This window comes from Lupinus angustifolius, chromosome LG19 (assembly GCF_001865875.1).
Source record: "Lupinus angustifolius cultivar Tanjil chromosome LG19, LupAngTanjil_v1.0, whole genome shotgun sequence".
Taxonomy (NCBI): Eukaryota; Viridiplantae; Streptophyta; class Magnoliopsida; order Fabales; family Fabaceae; genus Lupinus; species Lupinus angustifolius.
In genome coordinates this window covers 3,996,606-4,022,318 of record NC_032027.1, presented here as the reverse complement: position 1 = coordinate 4,022,318, position 25,713 = coordinate 3,996,606, and the positions used below count along the sequence as shown (strand labels likewise).

General features: G+C 31.2%; 2 protein-coding genes across 2 annotated transcripts; both read right to left on the bottom strand.

Annotated features, from left to right (window-relative positions):
• Nucleotides 828-5,392, bottom strand: LOC109333736 (probable carboxylesterase 15). The gene is made up of 2 exons (XM_019569298.1): nt 4,667-5,392; nt 828-1,281 (listed from the first exon to the last, which is right to left on the bottom strand). Exons 1-2 carry the CDS (start codon nt 5,341-5,343, stop codon nt 975-977), a joined length of 984 nt encoding a protein of 327 aa, XP_019424843.1. The 5' UTR covers nt 5,344-5,392; the 3' UTR covers nt 828-974.
• LOC109333919 (D-lactate dehydrogenase [cytochrome], mitochondrial) lies at nt 13,322-25,663 on the bottom strand. The gene is made up of 19 exons (XM_019569501.1): nt 25,548-25,663; nt 22,940-23,269; nt 21,474-21,576; nt 21,034-21,134; nt 20,436-20,484; nt 18,232-18,324; nt 17,539-17,653; nt 17,323-17,383; nt 17,016-17,052; nt 16,885-16,946; nt 16,148-16,244; nt 15,432-15,506; nt 15,255-15,363; nt 14,921-15,030; nt 14,603-14,665; nt 14,327-14,406; nt 14,049-14,179; nt 13,844-13,887; nt 13,322-13,695 (listed from the first exon to the last, which is right to left on the bottom strand). Exons 1-19 carry the CDS (start codon nt 25,661-25,663, stop codon nt 13,576-13,578), a joined length of 1,896 nt encoding a protein of 631 aa, XP_019425046.1. The 3' UTR covers nt 13,322-13,575.

The window sequence follows — 25,713 nt, the reverse complement described above, 5'->3', positions numbered from 1 at the left end:
GGGTTAATTCTTGGTTTTGGATCGATGGGTAAATGGGCAAGGATCTAATTACATTTTCGGACTGCGTTTCTAATCCCATTTCTTATTTTGATATTGTTTTGTAATGGCTTCTAGCCTTTTTCTTTCCTTTTTTTCTTCTTTTGTAGCTTCTGTAATTATTTACTTCTTTTATTAAATCTTTCCCTTTTTTGCCGATAAAAAAAATGGGGAGCAATTTTATTTCATGTTCTAACTCTACTATAATTATTTTGTGAAAGTAATTTTTGTATGACAAAAATACCTTTTTTAATTTACAAGTGTGTAGAAATGAAGACGTCTTTTGTTCTAATATTATCAGTCCATTCCCATTAATAATAAGATGGTGAGATGTCCTTTAGTTTACAATGCAAACCCACATTAAACTGCTAGTAATATTAGAAACAAAAAAAAATCAAATATTCTCTGAGTTTGTTTAATAAACCTAAGATAACTGTTAAAATGTGGTAAAAGAGAGTACTGAGTTGAGATTTTTTTCATTAACCCATTTGAAGTCTAACAAATATCAACCACTCGTTCTCGTTTAATTTATGTGACACTTTTCTAAGAATCTGCTTGTATTCCTTATAATTGGAGACTTATTGCTGATAGTGAGTAGGTTCAAAGTTCAACCAGTCAAACTTTTTTTATTTTATTTTATAGGTGTGTCCATTTCATAAGCGAATCTTGCTAGATCCACGAGTTACGACTTTCAAAATAGGAATGGTACAAAAGGTTAGAACATATCTATAGCAAATTCTACAATTATGCATTTTCAATCTTGCAAAACTAAAATATTTACCACAAAATACTAGGATAAGGTATTTCACTACAATCTCCGCTCACAAACTACATACCATAAAATTGACTTAATTTTTCAACAACAAAAGTGACATAATTCATTCTCATAAATACTATACTACGCTAAAATTAATTTGTTTTATATGTGTATCTTCTAATTAAGCAGAAGTTTGAAGCATGAATCGTTTAAGGATTTTAATGATGTCTTCTGCATCTTCTGAGTATGAATTATGAGTGAAAAATCCATGTTCTCTCCCTTCAAATTCAATGTATTCAATATCCTTCCCTAGTTTTTTTAACCTTGTTGCATAGTCTTCTGCCCTATTCTTAAGCAATTCATTGCCACCCACTATTACCAAAATAGGGTCAAGCTTCGATTGTCCAAGATTAGGGCTTCTAGGTCCGAAAGGATTTGCCAAAGGGTGGTCTCTGGTCTCTCCAACAGGCATCGACAACCTCCAAAATCTGATTGAGAAACAAAAGTTAATATACTATTACCATGTCAATATATATAAACTTAAACATAGAGTATTTATAAACTTAAGCATAGAGTTGACAAAACAGACCAACAAGATATTAGTGTTGTGGTATAAAGCTTCGCTAAATCCTAGAAAGATAAAAAAGTCAAGAATTTAATTCTTAAAAATGACACTTGTTGGAAATGATATTCACAGACCCCAAAAATAATTAAAAGAAGAGTAGACATAATAAGTCAGGTTGACTTCCAGACTTAGGTCGGACCTCAAAAACCTAAGTCTATAGTAAACATATTTCTTAATTAACTTGGTGGCCACCGTGATTGAACTTTGTATATCAAATCAAATACTAAACTCACTCATTTGGTGTATTTGGGTAAACTTGTTTTTTAAAACTATTCATACCCACATGATTAATCAAAATGAAATTATCAGCATGATTGAGCAAAAAAAAATTTGCACGAATCTCACTATCAAAAATTTGTTTATCTTATCTCACATTTCTTGTCCATAGTCGGCATCACATTTCAAACTTTATTGCATTACCATCATTTTTCAAATGAGTATTAACAATTTATTTTGTTAGTTTCTTGCTAAGCATATTGGATAAGGTTCATAATAAATAAATGATTTTGGATTGGAACATATATGAAAAGATTGCTTTTCGCTTTTTTGGTTAGGTATATATAAAATGTGTAAAGTTTTTAAATTGTTTTATTCTTTGAGGATGGTTTCTGAAGTGTGTTGATGATTCGTTGGAGTAGCTATTTAATTTTATATATTGTTTGGGTGTTTCATGTTAGATACCCCACTTCTTTTTAATAGCCTTTTTATTTAATATGATGTGATATAATAATTTTTGGATTTATTATCTACACGGATGATATATATATAGTCAACTCATTTTTAGTGGTGAGTTTTATAATATGTATTGACTTGTAAGTACTTTTCATATTGCTAGATTATTATTTATCGTTCATATGAAACAAAGAATGATTATATTGATAAAATAAATAATTATATATTGACAATATAAATAATTATATATTAACAAAGAATGATTATTATTATTATAAGAGACAATAATCATTAATTTATAAATAATAATTATATATTGACAATATAAAAGAAGTGCACATATTATTACTTCTAATTACTTCTACCTTATCATCTACGTTTTATTTTTAATAATAAATTATATTTTACAAATTATATCAACAACTTCAAATTTGAATTAATTAAAAATTAAAGGAATGCAAATTCCAAAACAATATCTAACATTCTAACTACAAGTAAATTAATTTTTTATCAGTTTCTAACTTTTTGTTAGCCTGGCCATCGAGTTGGAAGGGTAATTCCGAAAGCAAAAGATTTTGAAAGTAATAGAAACCTATATTGAAAAAGTTTAGGACAGTGACATTTCTGTATTCTCCATAGTTTAATGGACAGGTTTATTTTATGTCACATATAGTGTGGGCTGTGGCACAACGAGGTGACATAAAGAGGTGCTATAGGGACTAGCCAAAGTCTTGTCATTAATCTCTTTAATTATGTGTATGTGATTCATTTCTATGAATTTTGGCCTTTCCAATCATCATTGCTGTCTTGATCTCCTTATGTTATACAAATAATTATTTTTTATGAAAAAACTAATAAGTCTTTTAAAACATTGTGTTTTTAAAAATAATGTTTTTAAATTAATATTTATTTCCTTATAAATGGTGTTTTTAAAAATGATGCTTTTAAATTTGAGAAGTTCTTAACTTAGTTTTTCAAGTTTTTTAAATATTTTTTAAACAATATATGTATGGTACTTATTAACACGATATTTTCAACAAATTATTATTTTTAGTTTTTCATTTTACTCCATTCATTTCATATATTTACTTGTTTAATGTTAATGCACAAATTTAATAACTTATTAAATAATATTTTAATTTCACTAAAACACTCATATTTGGATTAGTCTCCTTTTATATGTTGATAAAATTAGAAATAAAATATTGGATATAATTATTGAATGATAATGAAATTGGAAAAAATTGAAGAAGTCTTAGAATTATCAATTTTTTTTCTTCAAACAAACCAAAAAGTCTAAAACAGTCAAATAAATGGAACGGAGATAGTAAAACTTTCTATGTTCAAAAACATGTATGGATAAAGCCCTTTAAGCTAGCTAGTAACTTCATTTTTATTCATTTCTTCTTATTTGATGGCCATCATTATTTTTCAACAAAAAATAAATAAAAAGAAATGGTGATGTTTCTGGATTCCTTTTTGTATGTTGTTAAGGAGCTTATTAAACAGTAAAAAATAACCTACTCATAGGAAAAATGTGTTTTAATTACTAGTTTTGTTATATGAAATTGAAATAATTTATATCTTTGAATGATTGCCCAAATTAATATGAAAATCAAAGGAACACCTAATATTGGTTGAGTGTAATAGAAGCAGTTTACATTTCAAACTCATTCTTATATATTAAATATTCAAATTCTAGAGTCACTATTTTAGTAAGAAAATCTAAACCTAGACCAGTCTCGTTACTCATCTTGTTGTCCCTCTGGAAAGCCCTATAATTAGGCCCCTAAATAAACCCATAATCACCACATATCAATTATCAAGTTATAACATCATGGCATATTAGTTGTTTTTTTGTTAGGCAAAATGTATTAAAATTAGACCAAAGATGCTAACCCAATAATATTAAGAGAAAAATTATAGATTGATCTTTTTTAGAAGAAAGCATAATATAAGATTTTGGTCATTATACCAATTAGCAAAAACTAAGGGAGTATAAGCTATTTTGACAAAAACCAAGTGTAAGATCTAGCTTGAATCAAATCTATAAGATTTTGGGTTGTTACTTGTTATAATGTATTTATCAAATAACACAATATAATAACTTATTAATAATTTGATGGCATTACTAAGTTTTTGTCCACATTTGTAATTATACTCCTATTATCAAGTTTCACAAGGGATAAGTAAAAACCAAAAAAATTCAAAGCAAACTATTAACAAATGGAGTTAGTTATATCTTTAAAATAAATAGTCAGTTATATATATATATATATAAGGAATCTATCTACATTTAAATTGAATTATATTAGTTATATTTAATATATTTATTTTTTTAAATCCAATGACTTCATATATGAGTAAAAAAGTCACCTAACATTCCTTTTTACCTCTCTTATTACCTCTTTCATTCACTCATGTGCTATGTTGATTTAAAAAAATGAACAAATAAAATTCACTGTAACTAGTATAATTCAATCATATACAAATCTCTCTTATATTTATATTTATATATATATATATATATATATTAACAAAACCCTAATAATTTTGTAGGGATGTGTGACCCTCACCTGTCAAGTATTTCAAGGTTCAGAGTTGATTCTGGAGGTCCTTCCTCGGACTTAGTTCGAGCCTCCCCACCAAAAAACGGCGCCAACAAAACATAACCTCGTACACGAACCGGTTCCATCTCTCTCGAACCAGATCCCAACCGAACCGCCACGTGGTGCGCAATATTTCCACCTGATGAGTCACCCACTATGAAAACTCGGTCAAAGTCAACCTCATTTAACCATGCATCATCCTCACCCTTAACATTATTACTATCCTTGAAACTCAACGCTTGCCTCTGTAACCACCTCACCGCCTCCACACCGTCGTCCACCGCCGCAGGAAGACGGTGCTCCGGTGCCAGACGGTAGTCAGGTGCAACCACCACCGCCTCGAGCCCCGTGGCGAGGCGCATGCAACAATTGTGAATGTCTGGCCACTTACGTGAGCCAAAACAAAAGCCACCACCGTGAAGAAACATTACTATAGGTAACTTTTTCTTGATTTGGTTTTGTGGGTTATAGAGACTAAGATAAAGGTTGAATCTTTTGTCAAAGAGACAATCTTTGAAGACAACAGTGTTGTCTTCAATAGAAGAAGCTTGGAATGTTATGTTGTTGGAACGGTAAATGGAACCGTCGCTAAATAGTTTGAGGAAACCCATGCAGTCTTCTACTACGTGAGGGTTGGAACCCATTTTGAATGATTATATTAATTTGTGTTTTTGATTTTGCAAGTTTGATTTTGTGGAATGGGGCACTAAGGGAGGGGTATATAAATATATGACACATCGTAGTGGGAGCTTTGTTATTAGTGTGAATTGGTGGGGGTGATTGTGTAATTTAATATTATGAAATGATTGGGTTTAATAATATGCCCTTTGATATTTTTTTGTCTTATTTTTACTTTGAATTTGGACCATTGTGGCTTGGGTGGTTAGATAATAGGTAAGTTAATTGCGACCCTGGAATATATTATTTTGTTTGTTTGATATGAATGTGGATGTGGAGATATTCAATTTTTATCTGTCCATTTTCCCCTCTTATCATATTGATTAAAATAAAATTCAATTCAATATTTTATTAAGAAAAATGTGTATTGAAAATGTAAGAATTGAATATGTTGTTAGTGCATTATCTATTATTTACATTTAATCATTATTAACTTTTTTAAAAATATTATAAATAGTAATGTATATAAATCTTTATATTGACGATACATAGATATTATATTCTATTTTATTTATCATGTAAATTATTTAAAGTTTGAGATCTTCCATTTTCTCATCTTATCTCTTAACTTGGAGGGTTAGAGTACAGATAGTTAGATGCTGAATATTTTTGAAGTATATGTTTCAAAGTTAATATGAAAGACGAGCTTGCAGTAAAGTAAGATCAGGTTGGTCAAGTAATTAAAACACTTCACATCACATCCCACCTTGGATGCCATTGTAGATGCACGCGTCGGCAATACTTTGGTTTACAACACTACCATTTTTTATTGAGTTTAATATTTATATATTATTGATATAAAGTTAGTATATTTCAGGTATATTTAAAATGAATGGTTATTAAATATTGATATTTGAATGGTAAATAATATATTAATATAATAAAAAATATTGGATTAACAGGTAAGTGGGGCTAACTCTCCCAACGGACATTTTTTCCATCCACAAGACTCGAACCCGGGTTCTTGTTTAAGGGGAATCAAGCATGTACCACTTGAACCAACGCCTGTTGGTCTTGAGAGCACATTTGATATCTCATAAGTTGTGCCACTGCATGTAGTATCAATATATGGTTGATTGAAAAAATATATTTAACTTAAAAAATTAATAATTAACTATTTTTCTGATCGATCACCACTGATGGCATGTATAATGACACAACTTGTGAAACAGCAGATATGCATCCAATTTTCTTAGCCGAGTTGTTCCCTCCCAAAAGTCTAATATGTATTGGACCAATAGGTCAATTGGATTCGTATAACTCAAAGTGAGATCCAAAGGTCTTGATTAGTCTTTTCGGATAAGTAAAATTTAGGATTCAGCCTCTCAATATAGCTTATAAGGGAAGACATTATCTGAGGAACACCTATCAGCATGATAGGCATAAGAATAGTTATGTTAGACCGTTGAATGATTGAAAAAGATCATAATATAGTTTATGATATCACTAAGTTTATAAGTTGTCAATAAAAATAAATGAGGTCATTATACAAGAAGTATTATCTCTCTAACCTCTCTTGCTCCTTCTTATCCACCTTTTATAAATACTAACTTCAAAATTAGAATTCATTTTCAAGTTCTAGACCGATCCCAAGCTAGTTCATTCCAAATCCACGATTATCATGTCATCCCTCCTTAACAACTCTAATTATCTAGTTATCATATCTCTTTTTTTATAAGGAAAATATGTATTAAAAATAAGCCCAAGGGATCCATCCAATACAAGAGAACACTAAGCATTTAATTATAATATGAATAAATACAAGTCTTAGGATTAATGCACCAATTTATAAAGAGAATAGATATAGGAGAATTAGAGAAAAAATGAGATATAAAGTCATACTAAATGACCAAAGACAACATTTTTTATGTTATAGCCTATTTCAACCATGTCTCGAACCATAATTATAAAGTCGTACTAAATGACCAAATGCAATAGTTTTCATATATCTTTAATGTGGATAAGGTGCTTGACTATTCATCTCCTATTCTTTCTTAATAAGAATTCGTTATCCTAAATCATATCTCAAATTCGATCTTGCACCAATTTGATCATTTAGTACAAGTTTGTAACCATGGTCAAAGATCGTGGTCTATATATGCAATAACATAAAAATTATTGTTTTTAGTCATTTAGTGCCACTTTATATCTTCTTTTTTCTCTAATTAAATTGGGGGATAAAATTATATTGATTGTACTAAAATGCAATAATTTATATCCTTATCACTAATTTTCTTCTATGTAAAATCTTGTGTTTATCATGTTCACCATTGTTATAATTGTTTTAATCATTGGTGTCAAAACCACCATTAGTGTCTTTGAGATGGTTGTTCTCATTAACACCATCACTATTATTATTATTGTTATTATCACAATTGTCGTTGTTGTTGTCATCACATCATTGTCGCCACTATCACTATTATGATTGTAATCCTCTCCGATACTAAAAAGGAGAGTCCAATTTTAAACCCAAATTTTAATTAAATAAATTAATAATTTAAAAGTTTATTCATGCCCTCATATTGTTATCACTACACTACCACTATCACCATCATGTTAACAACAAAATTATTTTGATGCATCCATATAGCTTTTGTTTATGCTATTGCATCAACCACCAAAGAGTATATGAAATTAAAAAATTGTAGTGTAACCTAGCTACTTGTACTATGATGAAATTAAATGTAATATTGTACATTTGTTCCAAAATAATTGTATTTTAGGAAAATAAATTCATTTCTTGAGAGCACATTTGATATCTCATAAGTTGTGCCACTGCATGTAGTATCAATATATGGTTGATTGAAAAAATATATTTAACTTAAAAAATTAATAATTAACTATTTTTCTGATCGATCACCACTGATGGCATGTATAATGACACAACTTGTGAAACAGCAGATATGCATCCAATTTTCTTAGCCGAGTTGTTCCCTCCCAAAAGTCTAATATGTATTGGACCAATAGGTCAATTGGATTCGTATAACTCAAAGTGAGATCCAAAGGTCTTGATTAGTCTTTTCGGATAAGTAAAATTTAGGATTCAGCCTCTCAATATAGCTTATAAGGGAAGACATTATCTGAGGAACACCTATCAGCATGATAGGCATAAGAATAGTTATGTTAGACCGTTGAATGATTGAAAAAGATCATAATATAGTTTATGATATCACTAAGTTTATAAGTTGTCAATAAAAATAAATGAGGTCATTATACAAGAAGTATTATCTCTCTAACCTCTCTTGCTCCTTCTTATCCACCTTTTATAAATACTAACTTCAAAATTAGAATTCATTTTCAAGTTCTAGACCGATCCCAAGCTAGTTCATTCCAAATCCACGATTATCATGTCATCCCTCCTTAACAACTCTAATTATCTAGTTATCATATCTCTTTTTTTATAAGGAAAATATGTATTAAAAATAAGCCCAAGGGATCCATCCAATACAAGAGAACACTAAGCATTTAATTATAATATGAATAAATACAAGTCTTAGGATTAATGCACCAATTTATAAAGAGAATAGATATAGGAGAATTAGAGAAAAAATGAGATATAAAGTCATACTAAATGACCAAAGACAACATTTTTTATGTTATAGCCTATTTCAACCATGTCTCGAACCATAATTATAAAGTCGTACTAAATGACCAAATGCAATAGTTTTCATATATCTTTAATGTGGATAAGGTGCTTGACTATTCATCTCCTATTCTTTCTTAATAAGAATTCGTTATCCTAAATCATATCTCAAATTCGATCTTGCACCAATTTGATCATTTAGTACAAGTTTGTAACCATGGTCAAAGATCGTGGTCTATATATGCAATAACATAAAAATTATTGTTTTTAGTCATTTAGTGCCACTTTATATCTTCTTTTTTCTCTAATTAAATTGGGGGATAAAATTATATTGATTGTACTAAAATGCAATAATTTATATCCTTATCACTAATTTTCTTCTATGTAAAATCTTGTGTTTATCATGTTCACCATTGTTATAATTGTTTTAATCATTGGTGTCAAAACCACCATTAGTGTCTTTGAGATGGTTGTTCTCATTAACACCATCACTATTATTATTATTGTTATTATCACAATTGTCGTTGTTGTTGTCATCACATCATTGTCGCCACTATCACTATTATGATTGTAATCCTCTCCGATACTAAAAAGGAGAGTCCAATTTTAAACCCAAATTTTAATTAAATAAATTAATAATTTAAAAGTTTATTCATGCCCTCATATTGTTATCACTACACTACCACTATCACCATCATGTTAACAACAAAATTATTTTGATGCATCCATATAGCTTTTGTTTATGCTATTGCATCAACCACCAAAGAGTATATGAAATTAAAAAATTGTAGTGTAACCTAGCTACTTGTACTATGATGAAATTAAATGTAATATTGTACATTTGTTCCAAAATAATTGTATTTTAGGAAAATAAATTCATTTTTATTTATCTACATTTTGAAATGAAGGCAACATTAATGTTTTTTTTTTAAATTTTATCCCTACCTAATAATTAACATGAGAGATGATGGGTGTAAATGAATAGTTATAACTATTTGAAAGAAGTAAAGTGCAAATAATAAAATATTACATAGATTTAATAGAAATAGAATACTAATTATTATATTTTAATTTATAACTTAACTTTAACGTTCACAATTGAATAAGAACAAATAAAGTATACAACGGTACAACTAGGCTATGGAAAGGGAGAGATGACATTAAGCTTTGTTCATACATCTCAAAATGGTGTGCTCTTTTTGCTGAGAAAAAAATAAATTGGTGAATGTTTGAAAAGTGGAATCAACTGTATCTATTTTAAAATGAACACTTTGATTTGACTTTGGGAAGTACTTTTACTTAGACATGTTGAAAATAAATTGCCATTTGGCGACAACTTCTTAATTAATTTTCCCACTAATAATTCAATATTTTTGCATTTAAAATTCATGCTCGCTACATATTTAGGCTAAACCCTAATTGGCTTTGAGGTGGTGGGAATGGGACTTTATTTTTCTTTAAATTCAATTTTGAATTTAAGTGAGGTTAATCCAATAGTTAAAATAAAGAGTAAATATTTTGTCCCTCAAATTTTTTACATATACCAGTTTGGTCCTCAAAATTGAAAAAACCAAAATTGCCCAAAAATAACAAATGTGGGTTAAATTAGTAATTTGTAGCATGTTTTATTACACATAATAGAAACTATTTTGACTTACATATGTCATTTCTTACCTATAATATCTTAGAATAAGTGTAAACTCATCAAGGATTTGTGAGATGATGAAACCAATTAATAGATAACTATTACTCAATTAGATCAGATATCACACTAAAAGGGATCTCTATTGGTGCTTTGAATCTTGGAGTTGGATCCATGTAGGTCTCTTTCATTTTATATGGTGCTACTGCTATTACTGCTTGTATTAGTGGAGGTGCCTACAGCAGCCTTCAAAATGGCTTATCCAATTATTCTACTAACTGATGGTACGGCATGCTTAATTAATAATCATCCTTTATGATACCCAATCACCCTGTTTAAAGTGGTTCAAAATGGTTTGATCGGAATTTCAACGGTTTAAAGCAAAGTAGCTATTTAGTCTGTGGTTCGACCGGTCTGATCGTCCAATACCATCCGGTCTAAACAACATTGATTTGGAGAGTATGAATGCATATGCTTTTACCTTCATAATTAAATATGGTGTTTCCAAATATTAGAACTTGTGAACTAAAACTTTACAAGACAACTAACTTTCCATTGAACTTAGCTCACACTTGGCATACATCATTAGTAATGAATTAAAAGAATTAATTAATATATATTAGGTCACTGCTGATGTCTCAAGCTATTAGAAGAAGGTTGAGGGTTGATCTGGTGGTGTAAGATCCTACTGGATCCCTAAAGTTGAGGGTTCGATTATTGGGGGTAACACTTGTTGGGAGGGACAGTCACGAATAACAAAAGGGATTAGTTCTTTACCTAAATATGAAAGATATCCTTGGTAGTACCGAAAAAAGCTATTAGAATAACGGCTTGTTGTGTATTTGTTTTAAATTCAATTCATCTGAGCTACATTCTCTTTTCTTTATCTGCTGCTTGTTTGAGTGTGAGAGTAAAATCTCCTTAGTTAGATTATGAGTTTCTGATATCAATCGAGTTAAGAAAGTGAAAAACAAATATTAAAAAATCTCATCAATAATCAATAACAATATAAATTTTCTAATCACATGTACACACATTTGATAAGAAAATGAGTGTTACTTATTGGAGCCCAATGTTATACTTTTAATAAATAAATGTTAACTCATTAATGAAATCAAATATCTTACATGCAATACATTCATTCAGTAAAATTGTTCTATAAGTACTTTATCTGATAGATACAGATTAAGCTACATTTATGTCTACTATTAGAGTACTATGGCTACTCATGGAATTCAAATCACTTAGACAAATTCCTTAGAATCCTCCCATGTCATTGGATCAACCATTCAATTGCTCAAAGAGTCATTTTATGAGCCTCTATAGGAATAGTACTTCAACATTGCATGCAACCACAACTTGACTATAGAAAATGGTGGCGGCTACTTCTTAATTTTGTCCTCTTATCCTTCTATGTCATATATGTTCCAAGAAAATTGTAACTAATCTTAATAAAAGTGAAGGAGCATGTGTTAGTATTGGACAAAAAATAAGGATAATGATGGCATGAAAAAGACCCTTAATCCAGGATATGATGCTGAACATGAGTGTGTCTAAATTGAAGTATCCAATTGCCAAAAGAGATGAATCTCTTAGCCTTATCTAGCTAGGTATAGGAACTATATTGTGATATTGTCACTATGATGCAATGGCCATCAATCACAGTTTTTATTAAAAAAAAAATGAGTTTTATATATTGTTTCTATAACATACAACATTCATGTTTTATTATTATTGATTCTTTAAAAAAGATAATACGAATAAATGATAAATGATATATTAAATGTGTATAAATCTTTATATTGATAATACATAGATAATTCACTCATAAAACAATTGCATTAAAAATGAGAACGCATGCTATATTTTTTGTTTGAAAAAAACACGCATGTACATATTAATGGATCGATTTGTGGTTCTAGTAATCTCCATATACAACCCCAAAATTTGTCCAGATGTGAAAATATAGATATGTAACTTTCAAATAATACAAGATTGTCATATCCTTTGAGATATCAAAAGATTTGTACATATTTTTATAAAGCTACTTGACAACTACTTAGGATGTTTAGTCAACCAAAGAAAAATAATTATGTTTGAAAATATTGTTAAAGGGATTTTTATATATAAACGAATAAGCACCAAAAAATCAAACTATCATTTTACCAATAACTTATTTGTCTTAAGTGGTAGCAAGTTGAATCTTAAGGCATTCTTTTTTAATGTGCACTAATTTAAATTTTTAAGTGATTATTGGGTGAGGTAGTTATCAATCCAAGAGAATTAGTATGCTATCCTAATAATTGAATGAATGGATAAAAATCAAACTATCTTTTAAAGATGTAGCTACCGAATGGCCTAGTGATATTAGCATTAGAAAGATATGAAATAAATAATTTTTACAGTGAGTAATTTTATACATTATCATTGTATCATCCACCATTCATCTTTTATGATAATTGACTCTTTAAAAAAAATAATACAAATAAATGATAGATGATATATTGACTTTGTATAAATTTTTATTATGACAGTGTATAAATATTATATTTATTTTCTAATGGCAATATGGTAAAAAGTAATAGTTAAAATTACCTTCTAATTTTAAGGTCAAACACATCTAAATGAGATAAACATTTTAAAATATGTAGAGTTACATTTTTAAAATGATAATCATGCGAGTAAAAGGGTATAATAATTGAATAAATAGTCATTTTGTCTTAAAGTACATTTTGTCTATAGAGTGGACACATATTTCTAAGTCCCACGACTAAATTGACCAGTTAGAGATACATTTGAGTATGCATAGAAGAAGGTATAACAAACATTGTAACTTTGACATGGCCTAAAGCATTTGTATGAACTAATTAATGTTATTATATAGTACAAAAAGGATTTTATAGATATGAGTTGATATTAGAAACTACATGACTTATTTGTAACTTTGAGATCATACTTGGAGTGAGGTTAATTTCAGAAACAAACATGAGGAGGGATAAGCTTTCCTGGATTCATGATATTGTTGGGATCTAAGACTGATTTTATTTTCTTCATTGTTCTCAGTGCTTCAACTCCTAGTTCTTCCTCAAGATACTGGAAAAAACCAACCAGGGAATCAGAGTTTTATTACTTAGATAAACTCATAAATTTCAACTCCATGTCCATAAGTTTTAACATTTGTTAGCTTAAGCAATGTTTGGAAATTTCATAGCTAACATCATGTCATAGTAGAGAAGAGTACCTTCATTTTTCCTGTGCCAACACCATGTTCACCAGTACAAGTTCCTGTTTTGCAGCAATATAAACCAAATTTCAAAACTGTAACTAGTTTATTGAAACTCGATCATGAAGGATTTCAAGTAAAAAGATTACTAAACGCTAAATGGCACCTAATATATCACACTAACAGGTAACACCAGGCACCAAGAATTTATTATTAGTAATACCTTCCAGTGATAAGGCGGCATGAACCATAAATTGGTTGAGCCTCTCTGCCTCCCGCCGCTGTTCTTCTTTGGTAGGGTCGAACAGAATTACCGTGTGGAAATTACCATCACCTGCATGGGCAATTACTGTGCTGCCAAGAGAAACAACAATAGGTACATGAACTAAGCTTAGGTCTGATCATTCATCATCATCAAGTAAAATAACGTTAATTGTAATACCGTTGAATCCGATGATTCGACTTCAATATGACGAATAAAATAACCCTGATCAGACTTACCAAACTAGCGGTGATGCATCCAGCTCATTTTTAGATCTTGAAATTAAATCAGCAAGGTGAGATAAAGGAACACATACATCCTGCAGAAGTTAAAATACAAAAAAAAGTTCGTAGAAAAAACGTGAGGGTCCAGTAAGCCTTAAACATTTAAATGTGAGGAAAGACACTGTCTTCGAAAATTGGATGAAACTGAAACTCATTAGTTGTTTCGTATCAACTGAACATGTAATGCAACAATTTCATAAGTAAATTAAAACATCACATTTCATAACTAACCGTAATCATTGCCTCCAAATCAGGTTCCATTGCAAAGCAAGCCCAGAGTGCCTCCTTTCGCACCTGCACATGATCAAGATACTGAACGTAATACTCATTATTCAGTAACGAGGTCACTTAAACTACGAATTGAGGCAGCAACAGAATAACTTCGAAAGATGCCATCAAGAACCCTGACCATATTAATGTAGATTGATGTCTCTTAGATGGATCAAATTGTCATTGGGTGAGGCTAATATCAATAAACAACCAACACATGCACAAACTCAGAGAAGTAAAAAAAGAACATGACAGCATAACCAAGGAATAAACTATTACCTTCCAAAGCTCCTTTTTTTCTTCTGGTTCTTCTGCAAATACAAAATCTGAACCATTGTGCTCAGAAACAATTGCCCGAACGATTTGTGTTTGCTCACGTGCATATGCCTCTGAATCACAACCATTGGTAAGTTAAGTAATACAATTACTTTGGAAAATGTGGTGCATTCATTAAAAAAGACAGACATATTTGTTATTGATGCGAGTTCTGTACGCAAATGATTTCAGACATTTTTTTCTCCAATTTCATGATCCGTGTGAACAATGCACATCTGTATGTGAGAAACAATGATTAATAGAGAATACGACAAAAATTATATATATATGTTTATACCTGTTCCTATAAATTCAAACATTAAAGTTGGACTTTCCGGATAATTCTTCCCATTAGCAATATTGATAGCTTTTACTTGAACTTCATCCAATAGTTCTACCCTCGAGACCTAACCAGAAAACAGAAAGTCATAATTGGATAGAAAAAGATATCAAAAATGTGAAGCCACAGTTCTACCTGTATACCAGACATCATAGTGGCAATAGCAACATCTGCTGCCTCCTTCACGGAAGGAAAATTGCACATTGCAACCTGTGAGAAAATGGAAGTTTATTTACATAATATGAATGGATCAACAGGTAAGGTTTCCCATAAAATCATATTCCGATAGAAAGCCGACCCTTCTCGGAATTACATACTTAATTTAGCCTAATAACAAGATGGACAAATAAATTTGTAAGTAAATAATTTAATTACTTTCAGACATTATGGAAGGGTGGATATAATGTACTCTTCCAAACTTGGATTGCCATGTAATATGGAGATAACATGACAATTTATAGGAGAAAGAGGAAAGGTAAGTCCGAAAAACTAAGAAATAGTAAAGGAAAAGAGCATAAGATATGCATAGAGCGTTAAAACAAGATAATGACATCTAAATATTGCAAGCTGCACTGCTTATCATGAACTGCTGTTTATAAATTCAAACTTTTCACGACAGAAACCACAACAAGTGACCTTGCAATCCAAGTTCGGAATTTGGATGGTACAGCTTGTATTATTGACATATGTCAAGGATCAGAACCAAAAAGGAACTTTTGAAGAGTTTCAATCAAATTGAATAACAAGGGAATATAACAGATTTAACAAATTGATCACCACAACAAAGTTCAGTGGACCAGATCAAACTTAGAGAACAGGAAACGCCAAAAAAAATGAAAGAGTCAATTTACCACTGAGTGCTGGGGAATTTTCTGAAGCCGAAGTGTTACTTCTGTTATAATACCAAGTGTTCCTTCACTTCCAATCATCAAACGGGTCAGATCATACCTAGAATATATAATTTAAAGAAAAATATCAATTGTGTGTTATTGTATATCTCTCCCTACAGAGATTCTTAAGACTGTTTTGCAATGTAAAACAAAGAAGTTGTGTACCACTCATTCAAATGGTCAAGGATAAGTATGAAGCGGTGACAAATATTCGGACATATGGTCATGTAAGTACACTGGTTACACTACAAGTAGGTTGTGTCGAGGCTCAATATCAGAGCACCTGTTTTCTCATTCCTAATGGAAAAACTCACGAATGTTCAAGATGAAGTGCTGTGGTGCATGCCTTTGATTGATGATATCATTTTGGAGAGTGGATGCAACATTGGAGTAGAAACAAATGCTTTAGAGACCAAGAAATTTGATTGAGTAGTTTAAAGACAAAATAATTGATATTATGTTCAGACAGAAAATAAGAGTGGATGATGGTATAATCAGATGAAAGGATTGATCATGATGCCATCATATGTAAGAAGGATGAATTAAGTATGAAAGAGTCTCGGGTATTTTCATATACTCAGGGTATAATTTACCAAATTTTCCCCCTTCTTAGTTTACTTATATTATTCCTTTTGCCCGACTCTCAAAAATTAGAAGTGAAATTGATTACTAAATAAAAAGACAAGAATATAACAAACCCTGCAGCACTCTTCCTAGCACGAGAAGCAGTCTTCACAATATCTCCATTGGCAAGGACCGCCTGGAATACAATCACAACATTAAATACATCATCAAATCAAAGGAGACCAATAATTCGGGATTAACAAACCTTTAGAGTGATGACATTATCACGCATAGTTCCATACCTACAAATTAGTAAGAGGAACGTTATGCATAGTAGTATAGAACAGCTTTCAAGTTGTTTATTGAACTGATTTTTATTTATAAGACCTAGCCATAATATAATTACATCAAGTTCAAAACTATTTACTCTAAACTGAACTAGTAAGCCCCAAGCAAAGTAGCTTGAAACCATATATTTAACTATCCACAGAGATGAAACATTTAAACTAGCATGCAACCGAGTTTTCCCACAATAGATTAAAATATAGATAATAACAGAAGAGTGCCACTACCTCACAGCTAAAGAACCAGAGCAGCGTGTAGCACACATCCCTCCAATGCTTGCACCAGGACCTGTTCGTAACAAGTAAGAACTTCACGATTGAGAAAACATGCATTTACAAAATGCTTTTTCTTAAAATAATTGTATGCCTTTTTGTCCTTCAACTAGTAGAGTTAGAGAGAGCATATTCTCCACAAACTAAAGCACCGGTAAGTATTCTACTAACCTGGATCAAGTGGAAAAAATAGGCCATAAGGTTCCAAATACTCATTAAGCTCCATCCATCCGATTCCAGGCTCAACAACCACATCCATGTCATCAACATGCAATGCTTTCACTCTCTATAGATTGAACCAGAAAGCTATGTAAGTAAGACTTCAAAAGTAAAGTTCGCCACGTGATAAAGAGTCTAAATGTTTAAATATATACGTAAGAAGATGTCCTGTCTACATAATGGGACAGGCACTGAAAACCAGATGACTCTAATGATTAGTTATCAAGAAATGTATAGTTGCCTAAGTTCTAAGCACACTTTCTAATACCACATATTCAATGAGGTTCACTGTATATATAGTAAGAAATCCATGCAAGAGAATGGTTTTAATCTTTTGTGATACTAATGATGATATGAAATATTTTTATATTTAGTAACAATTAAACAATAGTACATGCTTTAATGGATTCATAAGAAGTCACTAGCATATTATAATGGGCAATAGTGAACGCATGTTGCAGTGCAGTACACCTGCTCTTTTATACAAAAAGAAATGTTACTGAGGAAGAAGAGAAGAGTACAAAGAAAGATGTCAAGACATCGTCACTAGAAGAAAAAACCTAGGACCTACTGGATAATCATGATGATCCTAATTGAAACAATTATATAAAGGTACTCCACAGTCATAATAGAGCATGAACATACTTTCATCAACGACATGTCAATGCAAACCCCTCCATTAGGGCATAAGGTGTGGCCCTCAATTGATGTAGCTCCGCCATAAGGTACAATAGGAACCTGTTAAAATAAATTATATAAATAAGTCAAGCTAGGTTTTAATATCTTCTCAAGAATATAATCATTATTAACATTATGTGTCGATGGCATTGAAATAAAACTGAGTTCTTTAAAAAACCTGATAGGTGCAAGAGATGTGATTCCTCTCTACATATAATATAAACAAAGAAGGTACAATGGATAATACTATAAACCAGCAATTATACGATAGAGCATAATAGTATAAATTGGATAAACTAACAATTAAACTCACATTGGCTTTATCAAATTTCTGAAAGGAAGTTGCTTTCTCATGCAATTCAAGAAGGGAGTTACAGGAAAAATAAGAAAACCATAATTCCTTTACCTTTCACTAATCTTCTGAAACTTGAAAGGAAAGTGAATAAGAAGGTTCTTTGGGAGATAACGGGGTTTCAAAGAATAACTTTAACGAAAAGCTTAATCTATCAACTCAGAACCAGTATATGGCTTTATAACTCTAACATTTGCATGCACAAAAGCCATAGCGCTTAAAATATTACAAGCACATTATTTATGCCAATATTTAATTTGGTATAAGAACACGAGTATAAACTATTAAAGTCTGCAGTAAAGGGCACTCAGATGACAATTCAAATAAGTAATAACTGCTTGATTCAACAACTTCAATTGTGATGGGTGGGCCAGGGCGTGGAACATAGATCACTATAAAGGTCAAATAGTAGGCCTTGCTCAGCAATGAAAAATGAACTGGAAACTATAGAAGAATTGAGAAAATTTAAAAAGAAATCCAAAATAGGCATATTAGTATAATAGACATAATTCAAGGTAATATGCATTGGTTTAAGCTATTTGCAGATAACTAAATAGAAGTTAACCAAAGTTAATTCTCAAAGGTCAAGTACAGCTAAATCAGACGGGACTGTCTTGATAAATAGCTGGATAGCTAAGAACAAAGAATTATGCTTGTGACATTTATAATCATCTATCACAGAAATAGTTACAATGACGATGATGTAAAACAAAAATTATGGCAAAAAAGATGGGGAAGAAAAATGTGCAAGAAATGCTGTTTAATTTTAGGATATTATTGAACTTTAGAGAAGTGTTCCTAGTTGTTCTAAGGCTCATTATGCTTTAGGAAGATTAATGAGATATAAAGAAATAATAAATTTAGATATATGGTAACAACAAACTTAAAGATGATAAATTGATAGTTGAATTATTGGTGGGGAAAATAGAATACATGCTGAAGGAAGGAAATCCAAATTTAGGACTAGACAAAGCAAGAAAACTAGATTATTTTAGTTAAGGATGAAAAAGAGAGGTATTCCAAAAGCAGAAGGATTAAAGTGTTCGGGATATAATAAAGCCAGTCAAGTATCTTAACCTAACAACTTAAGCTTTTGGGAAAGACGATTCATGGAATAGTATCAGAGCCTCTATGATGAAATGTCTACAATTCAATCCTTGCAGCAACCATTCTGCTAAAAATTGAATTTCTGCGAGTACGTGGATCTGTGCATTTGTCCACACTTCCAGACTAGATAGTGTGGTGAACAAGAACAAGCAATCAAATAAAAGAACGAAATATAGTAAAGAGACAAAGACAGGAGAGTTTGTTAACGAGGTTTGCCAAGTGTGCCGACATCCCTAGGAGCGCTTGAGTGGCTGTATATTATTAAAGATGCGATAACTAGGGTTTAGAGAATACATATATATAGCCTAGTACAACTTCAACAGTTATGTGAGGCCCAAGTCACTACGCATGTACCATACCGCTGTTGTGAAGCTCGCTTCACTCACTTCACCAACAATAACCCATTCGATACCACAAATATGAGCCATACACAACAGATAGCTCTTGCTTGAACGGCTTCCTAGATATATAAAATCATTGACGTGTCTTAACCTAACAGCTTTAACATATTAAGTGAAGACATATACATGAAGATTTTCTAAAAGGGAGCAAAACCAACATAAATATCATGACGAAAAGAGCAACAGGACTACAAGAGACGCGAAGGATGTAGATTAGGCCTGACCCAAATGGCTTTGTAATAAAATGTCCAGAAGGCGAAGCAATCATATTAAACTCTTGACAATGTAAGTTGAGATGGAGGAGCACAAACCTTATGATTGTCACATGATTTGACAATCTTGGAGACCTCCTCCTCAGATCTGCAAATGAAAATTCAATAGAAGAAAATAAATACATTTGGTGTGATGCTTTAACTTTTACCTAAAGAACATTTGTCAAGACCATATAACAGTACTTATTGAAGCGTGTGATGCATCAAGAGGGGGTGGAACAGTGGTTTCTAACAAACAATTACTACACCAGATCTGCTGGATGACCAGCTAACTTCCACAACAATTCCGCTAAGGTTTATAGCCATCAGCCCATCACAATATTAACACTCCACAAAATAAAAACAAGTAAACATTGTCCATATAGCTAAGCAGCAAGTGTTTTCGATAGTCTTATTTTGAAAACTATAAACAGGAAGAGATAATAACATATCTAAGCCTTTTAAAAGAGGAATATTTTGGGGGAGGAGGGTCTCTAGATCTCGAGTCTTCCCTGGTCTTCGTCAATGCAAGAGAGTTGGTACCAAGTTGTCAAGAAGTTACAGAAATGTAAAAGGCTCACACTAAATAACTGAAGCATTGTAAGAACTCCAAGCAGATGAATGATGACGTAAGCCTAAGGTTAAGAGCACCTCTCACCTTGGATAAACAATCACATCCGGGATATTGACAGCCTTGTGAAAGCTGTTTTGTGGCTTCCCATGGATATATCTCTCATCGTAATCAACTGATATGTTATCCTGTACAAACAAGTATAATAAAAATTTATGCTTATAATCACGGGGTTGAAGGTCCAACGGATTTCTCATTTAACGTGACTTTATTCTTATTTCACTTAAAGAAAAAGTATTCTTGAATATAACAACCAACCAACTAATTAATAAGACAGGCCTGCTTTCCGAAAACCAAGGACCAAGTTAACAAATGAAATAATAAGCAGCCTGCTTAAGAAGAAACGGAAAGAACTAAAATAAAATTCTAAATCTAGTTGAGGAAATAAGAAACAGTCGAAGCATTTCTACATCTTGACATATTTCTTTGATTCAAGTTTATGACATATTAATATACGCAGATATTACCTGACATATGGCTTTCAATTCATTGAGAAGCTCCTGTGGAAATTCCTTCTGTGATCCCTTAACAACATGCTGAGTGCTACCCTTGCCCCCAAAGCTCGCACCTCTAAAATCAATTACAAGAAATTGCATGTCATTATCCATGAATAACTTGTTTTCTTGAGACCATTTAATTATGTGTGTAGTTCAATTGGAGTATTTATTTGTTAGAAAAAGAAACCTCATTATGGAAGAAGTGAACAATTCAAGGAAAGAAGATATGATATCTCCTAAGAATATGATGCTAAGTGAATGGGTCATGTAAAAAGGTAGGCAATCTCTCTGCATATCTAACAAAGAAACACCTCTAAAGATACCATGTGTAGAACCCCACAAACAAGCCAAAAAAGATTAACCCAATCCCAAATGCTATCTAAAAATTAAGATGTTCCCTTGCAGATTCTGGCATTCTTTCTAGCCAATGGCACCAAAGCATAGAAACTTAGCATCTTTACATAAGCAAAAATCTTTAAACTTAATAATGAGAAACTTAAACAAATTCTTAGAGAAAACCCATTCTCTCCAAAGATATCAAAAAGCTTATTCCAAACAAATCTTGTGGAAGAACAATGTAAAAAGATATAGATCTGTTTTCTGAACTAGAACAACACATCACAAATTAGGAGATGGAGCAGTAACAGGTCCATGCTTTTGTAACATGTCATTAATTTAGAGCAACATGGGAAGCTGTTGGAATGGAGAATAGCACTTTGTTCACAACCTATCCATAACCTGCACTGGCTGCACATAACCAAGGTGGAGCTATAGGCTTGCCTAAGTCATGTAAGTCCCGAAACCAGTCAATAGCTAACATACAACTATCCAACAAGTAAAAGCAGTGTTAACTTATATAACATATTCAAAACATGATTCCTACAAATTCCTATTTACCTATAACTTCACATGAATCTTTCATAAAATGACAAACTACTGTTATCAATTAACCCGAATGGTTCGTTAATATCAGTAGTATTTGATTTGTCAAATACATCACTATTGTATACTCTTTCATATGTATGGAGCAACCCAATCCTTCTTCTTTTTTTCAACTTATGAATCGAAATATCAAATCTAAACACCAAGAAATTAACACTTGACCATGAAATAAGTTTAAAAAAAATGCTAGGCATAAATAAGAAGATAAATTCAGAATAGACACCACATAGCCTCAGAAACAAAAAAGTCCAATAGGTGAATTTCCTTTACCAACAATTTCAATCCACCCCTTGATAAATATGCAATATCCAATAGAAAATATTATTACTACATAAATTGACAAGCTTTAATCCTCCCCTTCATCTGAATCTTCTTCACCAACAACATCATAAAAGGATTCATGCATTTAAACTTAGACATAAATAACAAGAAAGATACAAACTTTGACATAATAAAATCATGGGGTGTTGGGTAATGAAATAAAAAGCCATAACCTGGTATCAGGAGCATCACATAAAGAAGGATTGAAATGAGAAAATGAAGCAGCAGAAACAGCAAGAGCAAGAGGAAGCATAGATTTTGACCATGTTGTTCTATGTGAATTAAAAGCATGAATGGTAGAAGGTTCATTAGTGAATGTTCTTATAGAGTGATAGAAGTACTTAGATGAAGAACGAAAGCGAGAGATCCATGATGAGAATTTTGACATGGTTGAAACTGACAAGTATATATGAAGTGGTAGAAAGAGAGAAGAGAATGAATGGTTTGAGATGAAGATTGAGATTAAGAGGTGATTTTTTATTGTTGTTGAAGATGTTTCTTCTCTTTCTTATACTTCCACTTCAGATAGACATTATAATAAAAAACACTGATCACATTTCATTTCACTCAAGAACATACTTATATACTGTTCCATTCAAAAAATGGTGTCTTCAATATGACTTTACATTTTTTTTAAGTGAAATCTAATAAGGTCTTAAACCACTAAACAAATGTTTGATTGATATAATTTTTTTAGATTAAATTATGTTTAATTTTACTTTTAATATTTGTTTTTTAATAATTGGTTATATATCTATACAATGTTAGTTACACAATTAGTATATCATTTTGTTCTAAAATAGATTATGTAGTAGAGAATAACAAATTATTGCATTGTTATGCAACTTTTTTCTTAATATTTATGTATTATGGATGTTATCTACTATGTATATGTTGTATGGTTATAAGAGAAGTCAATAATCCTTTATACATAATTGATTGATGATGCATTAACAATATCAAAAAATATACTTACAATATTAGTTTATAGACTATTTTCATTTTTCTGATTTTGATTCTTAAATATGTATAAAATTAATTGTAGTTTAGGGGTATAATGTGTCAATGTTATAATTGACCGACTTAATAATTTTAGGAGAATATGTGTTTTAAGTGTTAGTCATATTATCACTAATAGTTAAAAGGAATTTTTTAAAACATTTAAGAACCAAAATAATAATAATAAATAATTAAAACCAAAACTTGGTCAAGTTTTTTAAATTAAATAAATATTTAAGTGAAAAATGTTGTTTTGGGACATTAGTTTTGTAAAAGGGGATTTTTTTTATGGAAATGTTGTGGTTAGGTAGATTAAATAGAGTGGAATGAAAAGGGATATACTTAAGTGGTTGTGATTTTTAAAGTATATTTTGCATGTATTTGGTAAGTTAAAGTATTTTAAGTTAAAATTTTGCAAAAATATATCTTAAAATTTTGTTTTAAATTAATATATATATATTAAACTCTAAATTGCAAGTTGTAATTTAAACTTTTAAAGCACCTCACCATAAATTAAAATCAATTCTTTGTCAATTTTAGCAAACGTGAAAATGTTTTTTCTTTCTTTCTCAATAGCCTCATTTTTTCCCAATCAAACTCAACTAGTAGGGTATTTGTACATTTGCACAAATTGATATATTTTATTGGGAATAGAAATTTAAAGAATTAAATTTCAAAGTTGAATAATATGATTAGTCTCTGTTCTTCGATACTAAGAGGGAATGATCAGTAACGGATACCCGGTGAAATGGAGGGAAGTGGAAATCTTGGTCGAAATATCGTCTGGACCCACCGGGGAGGTGTCTGAAAAGAAGGTTCTCTGACGATGAAGTCAATAGAGTATTTTAGAGAGAGAAAATGAGTAAATAAAAGAGAAGATAGAGTATGTAACAATAAGTGTAGCAATAAATGGGAGAATGTAAACTCCTTATTTATAGAGTCTGAGGTCGTCGACATGGCACCCGACTATTGGTCAGAGCCTAGCAAGTATAACGAGATATGTTGGGTTGTCATTGCTTCGTTTGCATGTCTGTTAGGGGGCAGGTTGGGTGTGCAGACGGCGTGGCAGATGGAATCGACATTTAAGATGTTTGTGGCACATTGATGACGAACTCAGAGACATTAATGCGATGCCAGAGATATTAATGACATGTCATGAGTATTTACAGTTATTGTGGCGGGTCTGATCCGCCACGGGCGTGTGATCGATGGTAGACTTAGACACATGTCTGCACTCGGGGTGAGTTAAGAAACACCCGAATTTATCCGGGTGGAACACTCTCCTTCCTTTCCCTCCATTCATTTCTATATCCACTCCAAATAAGGGGATCATGAGTTTCATTTGGGATAGAAAGGGAAGAAAAATATACTTTTTTAAAAATGTAGTTGGATCAATAATGTAATTTTTAAAACAAAATTAAAATTTCATTGAGGTTTGTAGAAAGAGTACATTTTTAAAAAAAATTAAATATATAAAAGTAACTTGATTTTTGGCATTGTTAATTGCATAATAAATTTAACACATTATGCATAAGGTTGTTGGATCAAGTAATATGGGGTTGTGATCCATGGTGAATTTATTATGTAAATCCAACTTAGGAGGGGTTCCTATTATACTTGAAATTTGTATGGAGGGTTGAATGTCTTCCAATGAACAAGAATCATCTATCTCCGGTGATGTCTCATTCTCTGTCCCGAGTCAGTCACATATTGCCATATGAATAAAAAAAATTAAAAACAAAAATTAACATTCTGATTGGTTCAGGATAGGAAATGAGATACCGTTCAGAACGAGTGATCTCTATCCATCCACTCATACCATTTTCAAACTTGCTTGAGATGTTCAACATCAAAACTTTAACATGCTTAAAATCAAAATCCCAAACAAGTAGAAACATGGTAAACATATGCAGCCACTAAAAATTGTTTCTGATGTGCACTGAATTTC

What these genes read in the sequence shown, in the direction of transcription:
- LOC109333736 (XM_019569298.1), bottom strand. Translation starts at nt 5,343, where the DNA reads ATGGGTTCCAACCCTCACGTAGTAGAAGACTGCATGGGTTTCCTCAAA. An exon ending in AACCTTGAAATACTTGACAG is followed by an intron (nt 1,282 to 4,666) that starts GTGAGGGTCACA and finishes TTTCTCAATCAG; the next exon opens with ATTTTGGAGGTTGTCGATGC.
- LOC109333919 (XM_019569501.1), bottom strand. Translation starts at nt 25,663, where the DNA reads ATGTTTCTACTTGTTTGGGATTTTGATTTTAAGCATGTTAAAGTTTTG. An exon ending in AAAAAAAGGAGCTTTGGAAG is followed by an intron (nt 14,666 to 14,920) that starts GTAATAGTTTAT and finishes GATCATGTGCAG; the next exon opens with GTGCGAAAGGAGGCACTCTG. An exon ending in ATTTGGAGGCAATGATTACG is followed by an intron (nt 14,407 to 14,602) that starts GTTAGTTATGAA and finishes TAACTTCTGCAG; the next exon opens with GATGTATGTGTTCCTTTATC.